General features: G+C 48.9%; 1 protein-coding gene across 3 annotated transcripts in view; it reads left to right on the top strand.

Annotated features, from left to right (window-relative positions):
• Positions 1 to 16,198, top strand: part of PLPPR5 (phospholipid phosphatase related 5) — a 32,879-nt gene extending 16,681 nt beyond the window's left edge. The window contains exons 2-6 of one of the 3 annotated variants that reach the window (XM_087828100.1): positions 1,736 to 1,868; positions 2,617 to 2,867; positions 4,273 to 4,449; positions 6,094 to 6,213; positions 16,087 to 16,198. In XM_087828100.1, the coding sequence (XP_087684226.1) occupies positions 1,736 to 1,868; positions 2,617 to 2,867; positions 4,273 to 4,449; positions 6,094 to 6,213; positions 16,087 to 16,119 (714 nt within the window). In that variant the 3' untranslated portion in view covers positions 16,120 to 16,198. Of the gene's footprint in view, positions 1 to 1,735; positions 1,869 to 2,616; positions 2,868 to 4,272; positions 4,450 to 6,093; positions 6,229 to 11,505; positions 11,641 to 16,086 lie in introns of those variants that run through there. The other 2 variants (XM_087828099.1, XM_087828098.1) reach the window with 2 other exon arrangements.
• Positions 16,199 to 16,640: the final 442 nt, after the last annotated feature.

Genomic DNA, 16,640 nt, shown 5'->3' with positions numbered 1-16,640 from the left:
GACAGGTTCAGGTGTCCACACTCCCTGCGCCGTCCGGGAGAGACAGGTTCAGGTGTCCACACTCCTGTGCCGTCCGGGAGAGACAGGTTCTGGTGTCCACACTCCTGCGCCGTCCGGGAGAGACAGGTTCAGGTGTCCACACTCCCTGCGCCGTCCGGGAGAGACAGGTCCTGGCGTCCACACTCCCTGGGCCGTCCGGGAGAGACAGGTTCAGGTGTCCACACTCCTGCGCCGTCCGGGAGAGACAGGTTCAGGCGTCCACACTCCTGCGCCGTCCGGGAGAGACAGGTTCAGGTGTCCACACTCCCTGCGCCGTCCGGGAGAGACAGGTTCAGGTGTCCACACTCCTGTGCCGTCCGGGAGAGACAGGTTCTGGCATCCACACTCCTGCGCCGTCCGGGAGAGACAGGTTCAGGTGTCCACACTCCTGTGCCGTCCAGGAGAGACAGGTGCGCCTTTGCGGTGCTCAGAGCAAACACGCCGGGTGCACCGCTCCACCCTGTGCTCTCTCCTCGGGCCCTGGAGGGTTGGACCTGATCACCCTGCTTAGATGGGGCTGAAGACGACGGTTCCCCTTCTGCAAGAGTGTGGCAGAGAGAACACACAGCCCCGGCCGGGCGGCTCAGTTGTTTGGAGTGTCGTTCATACACCAGGAGGTGGTGGGTTCGATTCCCAGTCAGGGCACATATCTAGGTTGCAGGTTCGATCCCTGGTTGGAGGCAGCTGATCATTGTTTCTCTCTCTCAAGTCAATCAATCCATCCATCAACCAGAACACCAGGTTGGGTCCCATGTGCACACTCAGTGCTCAGTGGGCCCTAACCCTAAACTCCCTTATTCATTCACTAGGCTGCTTTGTGTAGAGTCTGTATTGGCAGGGAGGTTGTATCCCTGGTGGTCTCTTGTGTTTGAGCCGTAGTGACGCGTGCAGTAGATGCGGAGCCCAGAGCCGAGCGTGAGCTGCCGGGTGCTCTCAGGACCCTTCCTGTCTCTGAGTCTCTCTAGAGCGAATGCTTCCTTAAAGCAAAAGTCCTTGGCATATTTCATTTTTTTTTTTTAAATTAAAAAACGTTTAATACTGACGTTATTGCACGTGTGGCCTTCGCCACCATCACCGGTGGCCTCTGTTTCTATTTCATTCGTCAGTTTATTCTGTTCATTAGATTCCACATGTGAGTGAGAGCGTGTGGTGCTTGTCTTTCTCTGCCTGGCTTATTTCACTGGGCGTAATGCTCCCCGGGTCCCTCCCTGCGGCCTCAAAGGGCAGAGGTTCCTTCTTTTTCACAGCTGCGTAGTCTTCCACGGTGTGAATGTCCCACAGATTTTCTATCCACTCATCTGCTGGTGGGCGTGTGGGCTGTTTCTAGGCCTTGGCTGCTGTAAATTACAGGGCTATAAACATAGGGGTGCATCTGTTCTTTCTGATGGGTGTTTCAGGATTCTTAGGGTATGTTCCCAGCATGTTTAACAGTCTTTTAAGACACAAGTGTCCTAGTCCACTTGTATTCGTAACTTATCAGTTTTATACTCTGTTGCATTGAGAGAAACATGGGTTATACGCGTAGGAATTAGGTTATATATAATAACAGGGTTTGGTTAAGCAGATGTGGTTCAGTGCTTTTAGTGAGATTGTTATTACTCGAAGCACCTTTTTTAAATTTTTTTAATTTTTTAAATGTCCCACATTTATACTGGTTAAATTCTAACTTTCTTTAACTTTTTTCTTTTGTTGCAAGATAATAGTTGGAGAGACTGCGGTGTTTTGCCTGCAACTAGCCACCAGGGATTTTGAAAACCAGGAAAAAACTATTCTAACTGGAGACTGCTGCTACATAAACCCCCTGGTGCGGAGAACCGTGAGGTTTCTGGGTACGTTTGCTGTCGCCGGCCCCGTGTTTGCGTGTAAGCTAACCTTGAAAACGACCAGCATTTCAGCCGTATGCACACATCAGGTTATCTATGTTTTGAAATGTTTCAGTTCAGCTTTAAAAAGAAACAGGGTGCCCTGACCGGGCCGCTCAGTTGGTTGGAGCGCCGTCCCGGACACCAGAAGGCTGCGGGCGTGGTCCCCCGATGGGCAGCGTGCGGAGGCAACGGATCGATGCTTCCCTCGCGCATCGATGTTCCTTCCTCTCCCCCTCCTCTTTCTCTAAAAAATCAATAAAAAACATATCCTTCAGTTAGGATAAAAAAGTAAAAGTTAAAAAAAAAAAAAAAAAAAAACACGGCGTACCAGTTTCCCAGATTGTAAGACGCCGCTTCGGTTGTCCTGTTATTTTAAGGAAAAGGCAACCACACTTGGATGTTTCATATTCTTTAAGAAACTAAAAAATTGCATTTACCAAATACCGGCTTAGAATATATGCTCTTCTTTCATCTCTAGTCTTATAAACCTGCCACGCATACAGACGGGGCCCGTGGCGGACAGCTCAGGGTGCGAGCGTGCAGCACGCCCGCCTCTCCAGAGCGCGGGGAGCACCCCGGGAGGCGTGGAGGAGCCCCGTGTGGGGTCGGATGAATGACTGTGTTATGGCTCCTAACATATTCCCGCGCCGGCTTACTGTGAGCCGAGACACAAAACCCGGGGCGGAGGGTCACTCGCTGTGTCTGCTTCCAGGAATCTACACGTTCGGCCTGTTCGCCACGGACATCTTCGTGAACGCGGGCCAGGTGGTGACCGGGAACCTGGCCCCCCACTTCCTGGCCCTGTGCCAGCCCAACTACACGGCGCTGGGCTGCCAGCAGCTCACCCAGTTCATCAGCGGGGAGGAGGCCTGCACCGGCAACCCCGAGCTCATCATGAGGGCGAGGAAGACCTTTCCCTCCAAGGAGGCGGCCCTCAGCGTCTACGCGGCCGTGTACTTGACAGTGAGTATGGACCGCCCGCCAGCCTTGTGCTCCTGTTGCGCAGGAGTGACGTCTTCCCCGCAGTGGAAGCCCCATTAGCAGCTTTCTGTAGCCCATTTAATTAATTAATCAATTATTATTATATATATATATATTTTAAAAATATGTCCTTACTGATTTCAGGGAGAGTGGGAGGGAGAGGGGGAGAGAGAGAGAGAAACATAGATCTGAGAGAGCCACAGCGACTGGTTGTCCTCCCGCGAGCGCCCTGACCGGGGATGGAGGAGCAAACCCGAAACCCAGGTGCGTGCCCTTGACTGGGAACCGAACCTGAGACCCTTGGGTGGGCCAGCCGACACTCTAACAACTCAGTAACACCGGCCAGGGCCATTTAATTTATTTTTAATAATAGCTGTTTGTACTGTGAATAAAATTAAATCAGTTGACTCTCATGAGATTCTGTGTGGGGAATTGATTGTATTAAAAATATAGCCATTAGCATTTCCATTTGAGGATATATTTGTCTTGAGATTAAATAGGGCTCATGGAAACAAATTTGTCCCGGTGCAGTCCACATAAACTGGCACTAGCACCATTAGTAGACGTACCCAGGCCTCTTAGCTGCTTACTCACGCTCTGGTGTTCTCTGGTAGGGCTGAGATAGGGGCCCTCTTTCTCTAGAAAGTTCTCTTGCTGTAGAACTAGCTCAAAATGTCCTTGTCAGTTATGGTTGATCCTTGAGTCTTGAGGATTTGCCAGTAGTTTACTGTGGGAGCCCGTCAGACCGCGATGCAGGCCAGAGTCGCAGGCGGGCCCGAGCGGAGATGCCCATCATCGCGAGAGCTCCCTCAGCTCCCCGGCCCTCAGAGCGGAATGGCTCCACCTGGCTCCTGAAGGGGGACGGGAGCCCCTGACCTCCGCCCTCCCCTCGTGTGACCAGGACCTAACAAGCTCATGCTCAGCCAGGGGTGATGGTTCGATGCCTCATCTCCCAGGAGCCTGCCCGAGTCAAGCATACTTGCATTTTAAGTGCCTTAACAGGTAGGAAAAAATCATAGCACGTAATTCCCGTCATCAAGCACCCCCTAAACTGAGGCTATGTAGTTCAAGGTCAAGGTCATTTCCTGGCACCTGATCCGCTCTGTTACAAAAGAGGTTACCTTCGCCTACGAGCTCGGTCTGCTTGAGCCATTTACGGAAAATCTTGGAAGGGGAACAGAGGACCTGAAATAACAGGTGGAAACCCCTCTGTAATAACGCAGAATTTTAGAGTCTGAAAATAGTAAGTTATTACTGAGTGCTGCCTGCACTAACCGCGCTGCAGGGAGCCTGCTGCTTTCTTTCCTTCGCCGAACATGCACGTCTCCAAGGTGAGCACCGGGAAACGCCCGTCAGAGCCGTGTCTCCCTTCTGTCCTCTGTCGCAGATGTACATCACCAACACGGTCAAGGCCAAAGGAACGCGCCTCGCCAAGCCCGTGCTGTGCCTGGGCCTGATGTGCTTGGCCTTCCTCACCGGGCTCAACAGAGTGGCCGAGCACCGCAACCACTGGTCCGACGTGATCGCGGGCTTCCTGGTGGGGGTCTCCATCGCCGTGTTTCTGGTGAGCACAGATCTGCCGCGGCGCGCTGGGCTTCTGACGAGCGCGTCCGGCCGCCTGTAAGAAACCCACGCGCACCCCTGGGCTTGTCCAGGTGCCGGGTAGCAGATGATCACGGGGGTCTCCCAAGTCATTTATTTCTTCCCTCTTTCCTCGTTTGTTCTGCCTCAAGTGTGGGGATGGAAAAAAAAAAAAAGCAAATCTGCACGCAAAGGTGAACAAAATGTTTTCATATAAAACAGACCAGGGCTAAAAAACTCTCATTTCTCCCTGATAGTTTTCAGGACTGGGGTGCTTGGATATTTTTAAAATTTCCTGGGCACGCTGCATCACGGTGCAGCTAGACAGCCCCAGAGACCCCGGCACCCTCCGCAGTACCCTCCCCGGGGGCCACAGGCCCCGGCCACAGTGCTCGCCAACAGGCAGCCTCACTTGTGACCCGGGGCCCTCGGCAATGAGGTGAAATGCACCAGTCAGGGAAAGGCAAGGACCGTGTGATTCCACCCATAGGTGGAACCTAATGCACAAGGTAAACTAACAAACAGACAGACAGACTCGGGTACAGAGAACAGATGGGCAGCGGTCAGAGGGGAGGAGGGCTGGGCGAAAAGGTGAGGGGATTAAGCAAAGGAAAAAAAGTAAAAAAAATCAGTGCCAACTCCTAGGCCCCATCCTTCAGCCACGAAATGATCATCTTTAGGGAGGGCTGAAGGATCTGCTTTCTTTTTTGTTAATCCTTATAAGGATATTTTTTCCATTGATTTTCAGAGAGAGTGGAAGGGAGAGGGGGGAGAGAGAAACATTGATGTGAGAGAGATGCTTCGATTGGTTGCCTCCTGTACACACCCCAACCGGGGCTGGGGGTCGAACCTGCAACCCAGATACCTGCCCTAGGCCGGAGATCGAACCGGGGACCCTTGGGTGCGAGGGCCGACACCCTAACCACTGCGCCACGCTGGCCAGGGCGGAGTGCGCATTCCCAGCAGTGCCAGAGCTTGATTTCTAGAAAAGGAGACGCTGGCTTCGCTCCAGTTCCGCCACCTCTGGGGTATAAGCAGTGGGAACAGGGTCAGTGCCCTTTGTGTAAAAGGTCTTCTGTTTCCGTCGCAGCCCCGTAAGCTGCAGCTGAAATGCCAGGTGTATATGGGACACGCTGAGAGACAATAACCCGGGTTAATTAAAAGGATGCTACTGAATTAGAGAGCGCCACTGTAGAGGGTGTATTATGAATGTTAGGGGGACCTTAAAGCGAGGGGAAAGAATTAGCATTTAAATTAACTTGTAGGTTAATCACATTGGGGAAAGGTTCGCTTGCTATGAATATTTATAAGGTTATCATGTTATTTTTGGATTTATTTGAGCATAGACTATTACCTAATTTAACAAACATTTTGGAATAATAAAATTGTCATTTTTCACTGAGCTACGTATTAATTGATGAGTTTTCTTGAACACACACCCACTGGAGTAGCTGTTTCAGATTTATATGAGATAAGTCTGGGTGTAAAGTCATCTTTGACTTATGACTTAATATTCAAGTAATTTTAATACTTTATTATTATGATTAGATTTATTGAGCTACTCAAAAGGTCACTGTCATAGAGAGCACGGCTTTGCTTTAAACGACAGTTTTTCCTGAAATTCCAGGTTGTGTGTGTGGTGCATAATTTCAGAGGGAGGCACCCCGAGAATGAACACATTCACAGGGCCCATCTGGCACACGCTCCGGTGATCAGCATCCCCCGAGTGGAAAGCCCTCTGGAAAAGGTAACATCTGTACAGGTGATGCGTCATTTAAATTCGCAAATATGATCGTTACCTGGAGCAAATGAGCAATTACTCGTGAGCTTACCGCACAGTCATTTCCAATCGACTGAAACAAGCTCAGATCTAAGTGGAATTTAGCAAGAATTTGGTCACTGACGACACCGTGTTAGCAAAAGGTAGCTCGCGCTTAAAATATTTCTCTGAATCCTGCCTGCTAACAGCTGAGAGCCTGGAGTGTGTTCCAGACTCTGCTGTGGTTTCTAGAAGGGGAACGCTGGGCTGTGGTCTTACGCAAAGGTGAAGTTATCAGACAGTTTTGCTTGAGAATATATGTATTTCCATAAAATATGTTCCGCTTCTTCTGTGCTCCATTGACAGGTGAGCCCTCAACAAGATGGGTTCGAACTGCACGGGTCCACTTACATGCAGATTTTTTCAATAAATACAGTAAATGTATTTTCTCTTTCTAGGATTTTCTTAATAGCACTTTCTCTCCTCCAGCTTACGGTGTGGTAACAATAGAGCCTATAATGCGTAACGTACGAAATACGGGCTCACCGGCTGTTATGTGATCGGTGAGGCTTCTGGTCAACGGCAGGCTATTTGTAGTTAAGTTTCTGGGGAGTCTGAAGTTATCCGCAGATTTTCCACTGCATGGGGGTTGGCGCCCCTAATCCCCACGTTGTTCAAGAGTCAACTGGGTTTGAGGAACTGCTTAGTATAATGCCTGGCACATAATCAGGGTTCGATAAATATTTGTGGCGTCTTGATGTGTAAAAAGCAGGAAACACCGGCTCTCATCCGGGAGGCCCTGGGGGTCAGGTGGGCTGAATGGAGCCAGACCAGGCAGTGCAGTTTCTAAAGCTGGGCAAAGACTGAAAACCGTCCACCAGTATCCCTTCTCTACTTCTTCCCTTTAGCAACCGAACCCCCCGAGTCCAGTGTCAGCCTCCCCCATGACTGCCTGGCTGCGGCCTGCACTCGCAGCTTCTGTTGCACTTGGGTGGGACGGCGCAGGACCGTCTAGACCAGTGCCCGTGAGCCGGGGGCTCACCTCATTGACGATTCTCGTCCTTAATATTCTCTGCCCCGTCTCACCAAACGGAAAAGGCGATGCCTGGGGTGATCCGTGATTTTTAAAGGTGACCAGCCCGCCTGACCGCCTGGGCCCCTGCATGAGCAGTCCACGTACCAGACGGTCCTGAGAAAGAAATACGTTCTCCCCGTCTCTGAGCCACGGGCTGCTCGCGTCTCTTTCCCAGGTGGCTCAGCCGACGCCCTGTTACAAAACCCCCCGTCCCCCCCGGACTTCCGCGTGGTTAAGCGATTTGCAAAAGTCTGCATCACTGATAAACAGCAAAAAAATGTCAACGTAATACTTCAAGATTCACGCCGATGTGATAGAATATTAAAAATGAGTGACATGGATAAATTAGGTCTTACTTAACTTGAAAATAACGAGAGCGCAGTAGAGCTTAGGAAGAGACCTTAAACATGATTTTGAAGAAAATGGTCAGGGTAGCGATTTACCTGGCTCTGAAATGAACCTGAACTATAACCACAGTCTCCTGCTTTTTAACATATTTATTCGCATACAGGACCTTGAGCAGCCCCCAAGCTTCGCCAGACATTGATGCGCCATCCTGTCCTTCTCTATATGACATGATTTAAAAATTCCTGTTGTTGATTTTATGTTAATTCATTTTTATTTACAGTGAATTTTAAAACAGTAGATGGAGAAAGGACAAATAGTCTGTTAGAGTCTATAGATTGCAAGCGGTCGGTGTTCATGAACCTCTGTTCATTCACTTCTTTGTTTACGACACCTTCATGCTCTTTGTTTTCGCTCCGGTGGTTGGGAAATACGACGACTGAATTGAATCTGACTCGGTCCTTCCCTCTGCCCGCCGGGCGCCCGGGCACGCCCTGCTGAGCCCGACTCTGCCCTCCGCCCTTGCCCTTCCTGTTTCCCTGCAGCTCGGGCCTCCCCGTGCAGCTCTGTGGGGGCCACGTGCTCCTGCCCAGCAGCCAGGAAGGCGGGAAGGCCGTCGCTTACGGGAAGCCCACAGCGGTTCTCTTCTCGTTGCAACAAGGAGTATCTGGAGTAAACTGCTCTTCAGCACAGTTCACAGTGGGAACAAGTGACTGCGAGATTCTTCCCGAGGCTTGATCTTCACATCTGGTAGCTGGGGATCCTGCAGCTGGCCCTCCGAGGAGAGGAGGGGAGCCCGGGCTTGCAGTGCGCTCTGTGGGCCTGCACCGCCAATCCCCTCAGCATCTCGATGCCCAGCTGTCGTTTCTTGGCCCTCAGTTTTGTGCAGAGAAAGCTGAGGGTTTCCTTTAGAAGTCATGTACTTACGTAACCTCGCTTGTTCCGAGTACGTGCTTGATAAACTGCGAGGTGCAGCATAATCACGGCGTGAGGCATCCTCTATTTCTGTGTCAGCGGTTTACACCTTAATTACAGGGAGCTTGTCATAGACGTAATTACCGCGGTCTCTGTGGAAGAGTCATGGTTTCTCTGAAATGTTCGCTGAGCCGCTTGGTTCAGTGAGAAGAACCATCTGTGGAAGCCAGCCCCTCGTACCTCGCTGTCCACTAGGTGTTCAGTGGCCGGAGACCTCACTACAGCTGTTTGTAACGTCCCATCTGGAAAGGCCTAACTGTGTGGGTAGCCAATTAGGAGCTCCGTCGTGGGCCCCAGCACCTTATAGTATGGCTGCTCTGCTGCGCGATGGGGAGGAGGACTGGCTGGGCATTTCGGACAGTTTTTTTAAATTCTCGCCTGAGGATATGTTTACTATTATTATTATTAAATTTTAGGGAGAAGTGGAGCATGAGAAAGGGAGAGAAACATGGATTGGTTGCCTCCCACACAGGCCCTGACCGGGGATTGAACCTGCAACCTAGGTATGTGCCAGTATGTGCCCTGACTGGGAACCCAACCCGTGACCCTTCGATGCACCGGATGACGCTCCAACCAACGGAGCCTGGTTGGCAGCCTGGTTGGCTCCATAATGACTGGGTAGGATTAGACAAATCCCCCTGTTCCCCGAACCTGAAAAAACGGATACAATTATGGTTCCTTTATAGGATAATTGAATGAACAGATACACTTATTGGCACACAGTAGGTGCGTAATTCAAGGTAGTTTCCTCCTGCAAGAGTGATGATTCCCTTCATAGGGTTTCCATTGTATTTCAGACTGGGATACTCCTAGACAGGCATTTCATGGACCGAAAGGTTTATGCAGATTGGCTCTGCCACACACAGAGCACATGGCAGAACATGTGACAGCAGAAAACGTTACACACGTGTCATCACAACAGCAAAACAACCCGCCGGCCTCTTGCCAGGACGGGTAGGATGACCCGGGACGGTGCTCTCGGGGTGAGTCCCTCTGAGGTGGCAGAGCGCTGGCGTGAGTATGGACGGCAACCTATTTAAGGTTCGTTTGCTTTCCTCTAATGCAGGTCTGTGTTTTACGGAGCTGCTGAGCTACAATAGAAATGTTCCAGAGGAACTTGTCAAAACAGCTTTATTAGCGATCAGGTATTGGAGGACTTAGTGGAACTAAATAAGGTCCTATTTTCGGCATTCTGCCTCGGTCTGAGCTTTGAGCACTTGAAAAGTGTTTGAAGTAAATCACTGTTTGTGTGCTGTGCTCTGGTCTCCTTTGTCTAATTCAATTTTGCTTAAAAAAAAAGTCAATTGAACATGGGAGCTTAACAATGCCAACAGGCAGCAACTTTGCAGGTGAGAAAGACGCGCTCATGTTGTTCCTACTTGCCGTGTCGCTTGCCCTACGCGCGCTCCCGGGTGTTCAGTATTTATTGCTCCACACTCTTTATAAATTATAATATGCGATGCAAAAAATAAAAGCCTAGTTCTTTATTTCAATTATCCACCAGGACTTGCATGAGAGCATCTTTTCAGTAAATGACTTCTGAACATAAACAGCCTTTCTCATCTCATTTGAGTGAATCAGTACCGAGGTGATGACTGCATCTTTGAATTCTGTGACTCCGCAGTCATTAGTTAAGGGGACAGTCAAACCATAATGGATTAAGAAGAAATTTCCAGCTCGAACACACTTAGTTACACACGGAGACCTCTCACCAGCCGCCCCCTCCTCGCTCGGATCTGTTCCCGTGTGGTGGACAGTCCTAGAAACACACGTCACAGTCCGTCTGGGGCCCATGACGCTATGAGCACTGTAGAAAAACGTAAATTGCATCTGACTAAAGCAAGGAAAATAAACGACGACCCATCTACCATCTTAGGAAACAACCATGTCTCTGCTTGTTTGCTGTTTCCATTAAAGATGTCATCATAGCCCAGCAGCAATTCATTTGTTTAATTACAGGACCATGACTTCTTATCCTTAGTGCCAGATGCTTCTCAGGATTCAAAATACTTTATGTTTTAGGACAAAATGCTGTGTGTTCTGTTACACAGGCAGGACGTGGAGAAGCATTTGGTAATCAAAGACGGACAATCTCTAGCCGAGCAGATAGTACAAATCGCCTTCCATCAACCCCCAGCAATCCTATAAGAAATAGGGTTTTAAAGTTTGAATAGTAAAATTGTAAACTTGTAGAATTGTAAAATTCCAACCAGTTATTTCTTAAAAAATATTTGTGGTTTCTTTTACTTTTATTTTTGGGTTTTAAAGTTTGTATAGTAAAATTGTAAACTTGTAGAATTGTAAAATTCCAACCAGTTATTTCTTAAAAAATATTTGTGGTTTCTTTTACTTTTATTTTTTTAACTTGTTTTGTTTCCATGTCTTTTATAGACGGCTATAATGATATGTTTGAGAAGACAAGGACCTCTGTGCATATAATCTCATTTGATCTTAATACAAAAATCCATTGAAATCATATTATTTCCATTTCACAGATAAGAAAGCTGGGTCTTTGAAAACGTTAAGTCGCCTCTGAAAATTTCTGTTGTTAGGGGTCCACATTCAAACACTTGACTTCAACGTCCACCGGGCCCACAGAGCTTCCTCACCAGCGGAGCTGAAGACTGAATCGTCGAATGAAAGACGTTGGTGCACAGATCCCAGTTTACCTTTAGGCTAAAAACCTAAGCAGATGGCTGGCAACCTCCTGTTAAAACACAGAAGCTGCTTATGATCCTCATGAAAGAAAGAAACTAGAACCATATTTAACCTCAGCATTCAGTCCAACCCTATAACAACGCAGAACTTTAGACAAATCCTTTGTCCAACTGAATAAGTCGCCATTGAAAGAAACACTGAAATAATATACAAAATGCGTTTTGTAGGTGTCCTGCATCCAGCCTATCGAGGGTGGTCAAGAGGAGCATCCGCAGGGAAGGTCCTTTAAAGACTGCCTTGCCCGGCTCTTCACCTGGCTGATGGGGACAAGCCCCTGCGAACACCTGCGATTAAGGCAATAAACGTATGTGCGCTGGAGCGCACTGGCGTTGGACTTGGGCTGGAGCCCCCGGCAAATGCGGAAAACTGTCCTTCTGTGCAGGGTTCCCTCGCTCCCCAAAGGGATCTAGGTACTAGATTATCATTGTTATTTATCTTTCCACTAGATTTCATTCTTTTCACCAAGTTTTCACTTACGAATGGGGATTTCGCATTCCTCAACCCAACAGCCCTTAATAGAATGGCTTTTGTTTTCCTACCTGAACTACTCTTTTTTGCATTTCCCCCTATTTTCTCAAAGGGAAATACATCACCAGAGGCAGGTCTTGTCTGGTGATGAGTCGCCGCCGAATATTCATGTCATAAATAAATGACAATGTTGTCTTAAATCACAAAAGAGTGAAATACAGATTTTCACATAGATCTTAGAGCTTCAAAAATGTGGCATTGCAGAATTTACTAAATTTAAAAATCTAAAATTATTCAGAGAAGATGCTTGTTCTGCACTGGAACCCTGCCCTCAAGGACCGGCCTCAGTATTTTGCTCGCTGACTTGCTGTGAGCGTGAATGGACCTTTCTGACGGAGGCCGCGCTCTCTCACCTCCAGCTCTGGCCCCAGCCTGCCTCCTGCACCCTGAGCTGGGACCGTGTGACGGGGAAGCCCCGCAGCTGTACTGATGAGTGATACGGATGACCACTCTTCCCCGTGACTCTGGGTTACGCTTTTCTGCACGAGTTTGCAGTTTGCCTACTGTGTGTTTGCACTATTTCCTACCAATTAGATTGACTGTAGCGAAATAGGAATTCAGCCAGATTAAAAGGAGAGACCCCTGCCACCTGTTTTGCAGGGAGTCCATTCCTCAGCACAGGTGATCTGCAAATACAGGGTGTCCCCCCAAAATGTATACACACTTTAACAGCTGATACCTCCAGATTCTATTACACTTTCTCAGGGTTGTAATTTTTTTAAAATTTATTTTATTGTTGAGAGTATTACATGTGTCCCCCATCCCCCCTTTGCCCCACTCCACACGTCTCCCACCCTACCTAGATTCTGTTCCATTTTGAAAATGAGATGTATTTTTAAAAACACTGCCTTCATAATGTGTATACATTTTTTGGGACATACTGTTAAATGCAATTCAGGTTTTTTCTGTTACTGAGAAAAATGCTGATGGGAAATGAGCAATATCCTAACTTCCTGCCTCGGAACGATGCCATCTGTCTGGCGATTTCAGGTGATGCGTCTGCACACCTTGCTAATGTAACTGTTATACTACAGAGTCATTGTCTTACGGATGGAGGACTTTAAGTAATTAGCTTGTCCCTCCTCCAGATTGCTTCAGGGAAAGCCACCCCCAGGCTAGAAGAGAATTAATCTTACATATTTTTTAAAGCCCACCGAGATAAATAATCCATCTCTTTCATTCTGTGGTGTGGTTTCATTTGCTCCTGACAGTGAAATTAATGAACAGGTGGCCCCGGTGCTGGCTGTATATTCCTCCCATGTACTTAGAACCTGTTATTCAATTTCCCCCTTAATCTCTCTCCCCGAGGCACTGTCACTTCGGTATTGCATTTCCATCTGTTTATCTCTCTGCTAACGACCACCTTGAAATGATGAGCCTCGAGCAGGGCCCTTCTCATCCCAGTCAAATCAGAAGTGTCATCTCAGAAGTTAAAACTTAATATTCTGCCCTAAAAATGAATTGGAAAGTGAAAAAAACAAAAAACAACAACAAAAATTTAAGCGTGGCCCTGGTTGGTGTGGCTCAGTTGCCTGGGGATCGTCCTGTGCGCCGAAAGGTCGCCGGTTCGATTCCCAGTCAGGACACACTCGGGGTTGTGGGCTCGACCCCCAGTAGGGGGCGTCAGGCGGCAAGCCGATGGACGTTTCCCTCTCACATCGATGTTTCTTTCTCTCCCCTTCCCTTCCTCTCTCTCTAAAAAAATCAATTAAAAAAGCCTTAAAGGTGATATGAAGCAGAGGTAGGGCTGATTGCAAAAAAGCCAACATTTTCCCAGGGCCCTGGGACCTAAAAATGTAGTCAGGCTGGAAACCAAGTGTCACCTGCAGTTTGACTTGGGAATGACTTAGCAGAAGGGAAGGGTTATGGGCAGGGAGAGGAAGCTCGAGCGCTCGCCGAAATGTGACTTTAGATGCCAGACGGAGCTCAGTATTTCACGGATCTCAGCCGCACCCTTAAAGCTGTACCTTAAAGCTGTTCAAGACCTTATTTCTAAGGTGACCTTCTGCCCCGGTTGGGGACGGCCTCGATTTAAGCCCGTGGTCCCTGCGTGTTGTTAGCACCCGGTTTCCCCCTCAGCATGTCCAGGGTTAGGTGATAATTTGTGTGGCCACGTGGCACGTTCCTTGTCACCTACCCATCCCTTGCCTTTCCCTCTGCCTGCCCTGCGCTGATGGTTGGTGACTTGTTTCTGCTCTTTCTCTGCTCTGTTACGGTCTTTCAGTATTTCTCTTCTACCTTCCGAGGTCATGGCTGTCCCCTGCGCTTAGGACCATCTTCAGCAAAGCTGATGAGCCTCGTGGACACGTCATTACCTGGGTCGAGGGGACCCGGATACCTGGGCCTTCCCAATACTGTCCGTTTTCTCTAATCTTTTTTATCTCCTTTCCTTTATTTTTGCTGCCACTTCCTCGCCCTTCACCCACCCACCCGTTGCTGCGGACTGATTACTCTCCAATTTATATCTTAACGCCTTTCCAGCAGTTCCTGTCGGCCGGGTCCTTGTCAACTTTGTGCTGAAACACTGCCTCAGATTTATTTTCTCAGCTTGCAGACTCCAGGCCCTCACGAGGCCGGTGGAAATACGACTGTGATGGACTGTGTCCGCCTCTCTGACGGCTTTCACTCGAGCGTTGTGCCTAATCTAACTCTGACAGGTCTCGTTGGTCCTAAAGTCGTGTCTGCACTTTTGTAAGGGAAACACAAGAAAACTTAGAGAGAGAAGCTGCCGAATTGCCCCAAATTTCAAGCAGGCCTTTTTTTTTCCTCTTAAAAAAATATGGTTTTATTGATTTTTACAGAGGTAGAAACATCGATTAGAGAGAAACATCATTGATCAGTTGCCTCCTGCACGCCCCCTGCTGGGGATCAAGCCTGAAACCCGGGGCATGTGCCCTGACCTGGAATCGAACCGTGACCTCCTGGTTCATGGGTCAACCACTGAGCCACGCTGGCTGGGCCTAGTTGTGTTTTAATGTGCCTATGTTCAGCGAAAATGGATTTTAATTTCTTCACACACGTTTCAAAAATGTTTTAACTAGTAAACATTTTACACTTGAATTTGAAAAGAGCTTCCGTACCTGGGAGACACCTCTTGGCACGCGGTCATTGCCCGAAATTCCATACAGGGTGCCCTTGACGTATAGTCAGTGCAGAAACCACTCTGACGATCATTCAGAACAGGCGACGTGATGGTAACACCTCCTGTACGGCCGCAGCCGGTGCCTGGGGCTGTCACTTACGTTAGATCTTGACGGTCCCTGTCTGTGGCGTGATTAATTATGTCCTATCAGTTTCCCACTGCAGCATCTCAGCAGCCACGGTAGGCCTGCCGTGTGTCTGAATCCATTTAAATATTAGCCGTTCCACAGTGTTTCTTTGTACCCAGTTCTGCTGCTTGGAAAAAATAAGAAATAAGAGCAAACTAAAAGGCTTCGTGGAGAATTCTGGGGCTGAGGCCAACAACAGGGACGGCCGTCCGTGGTCTGGCTCCTGCATCAGAAATGAAGTGTTTATGTAGGTCTCTGTCAACCAAAAAATGACGGAGCATGTTGCCCCCTCGTGGGAGCCACCCGCCCCACCGGGAGCCGCGGCTCCGGAGCTCCAGCATTCTGCGAACATCCCGCAGGACGTTAGTGTCTGGCTTTGCTGTTTTTCTCCCTCCAAATTTCAGTGCTCATTTGGAGGAGAGCAGGTGGAACATTTTCACCTATGTGGTTAATTAAGAATGTTGAATACAGCCCTGGCCGGTGTGGCCCCGTTGGCTGAGCACTGTCCTGTGCGCCTAGAGGTCGCCGGTTCGATTCCCGGTCAGGGCACGTGCCCTGGTTTCAAGCTCGATCCCCAGCAGGGGACGTGCGGGAGGCAGCCGATTGGTGCTTCTCTCTCATCGATGTTTTTCTCTCTCTCCTTCTCCCTGCCTCTCTCTAAAATCAATAAAAACATATTAAAAAAAGAATGTTGAATACAATATATAATTAGCAGTTAAGTGCATGTCATCCTACGCAGAACTAGCTCAGTGACGCTGTGTGTTTGCAACCTAAACCCATCCGGCTGGGGGCTGGGGGCTGGGGGCTGGGGGCTGGGGGCTGGGGGCTGGGGGCTGGGGGCTGGGGGCTCTGGGCTGCGGTTGCCTGCTAGGCTAAGGGCGGCCTGTGGAAACACTGATGGACGAAGCCAGCTTCCCCAGGCCCTGACTCTGCAATTCCTTTCTCTTGCAGAACCACATCGCCGCCTTCGCAGAAGTCACATGATACGGAGGCCGCCGGGATTTCCCTGCATTGGGCATCCTCCCTTTTCTCCATCCCCTCCTAACACCCAAAGTTCATCCGACTGCAGAAGAAGCTTCTGAAGTTGTCTAATGGTTTTTATAAGTTGAAATCAGTGTCAGTGTATCTGTTTCCCCCACTAGACTGTGAGCTCCTCCAGGGCAGGGCCGTGTCTCTCTCCTCTGTATCCCCATTGCCTACCACCCAGCCTCGCACAGAGTAGGTGTGCAGTTAAAATGGGGTGACCCGGTGGACAAGCCGATTCTGAAATAAAACACCCACTTTATAGTTTCTCGAATCATGGAGGTGACGCAAAAATAAGCCTCTACACAGATCAAGTCTGTATGAGAAATCCCTCCGTTTGGGGCTGGTGAAGCTTTTTAATTTTTCATATTACCTATTCAGCAGTAAACCATATTTCCTTTGAAGTGGACTTTGAAAGTCATGGGGGTTTTTATGTTGTTCGTCAGCATGACATTATTTCCATCCTAACAGTTCAGTGTGTG

Source organism: Miniopterus natalensis, chromosome 19 (genome assembly GCF_054644295.1).
Source record: "Miniopterus natalensis isolate mMinNat1 chromosome 19, mMinNat1.hap1, whole genome shotgun sequence".
Lineage (NCBI taxonomy): Eukaryota > Metazoa > Chordata > Mammalia > Chiroptera > Miniopteridae > Miniopterus > Miniopterus natalensis.
The sequence above is the reverse complement of the archived record's forward strand: the minus strand, read 5'-3'. Positions and strand labels throughout refer to the sequence as shown.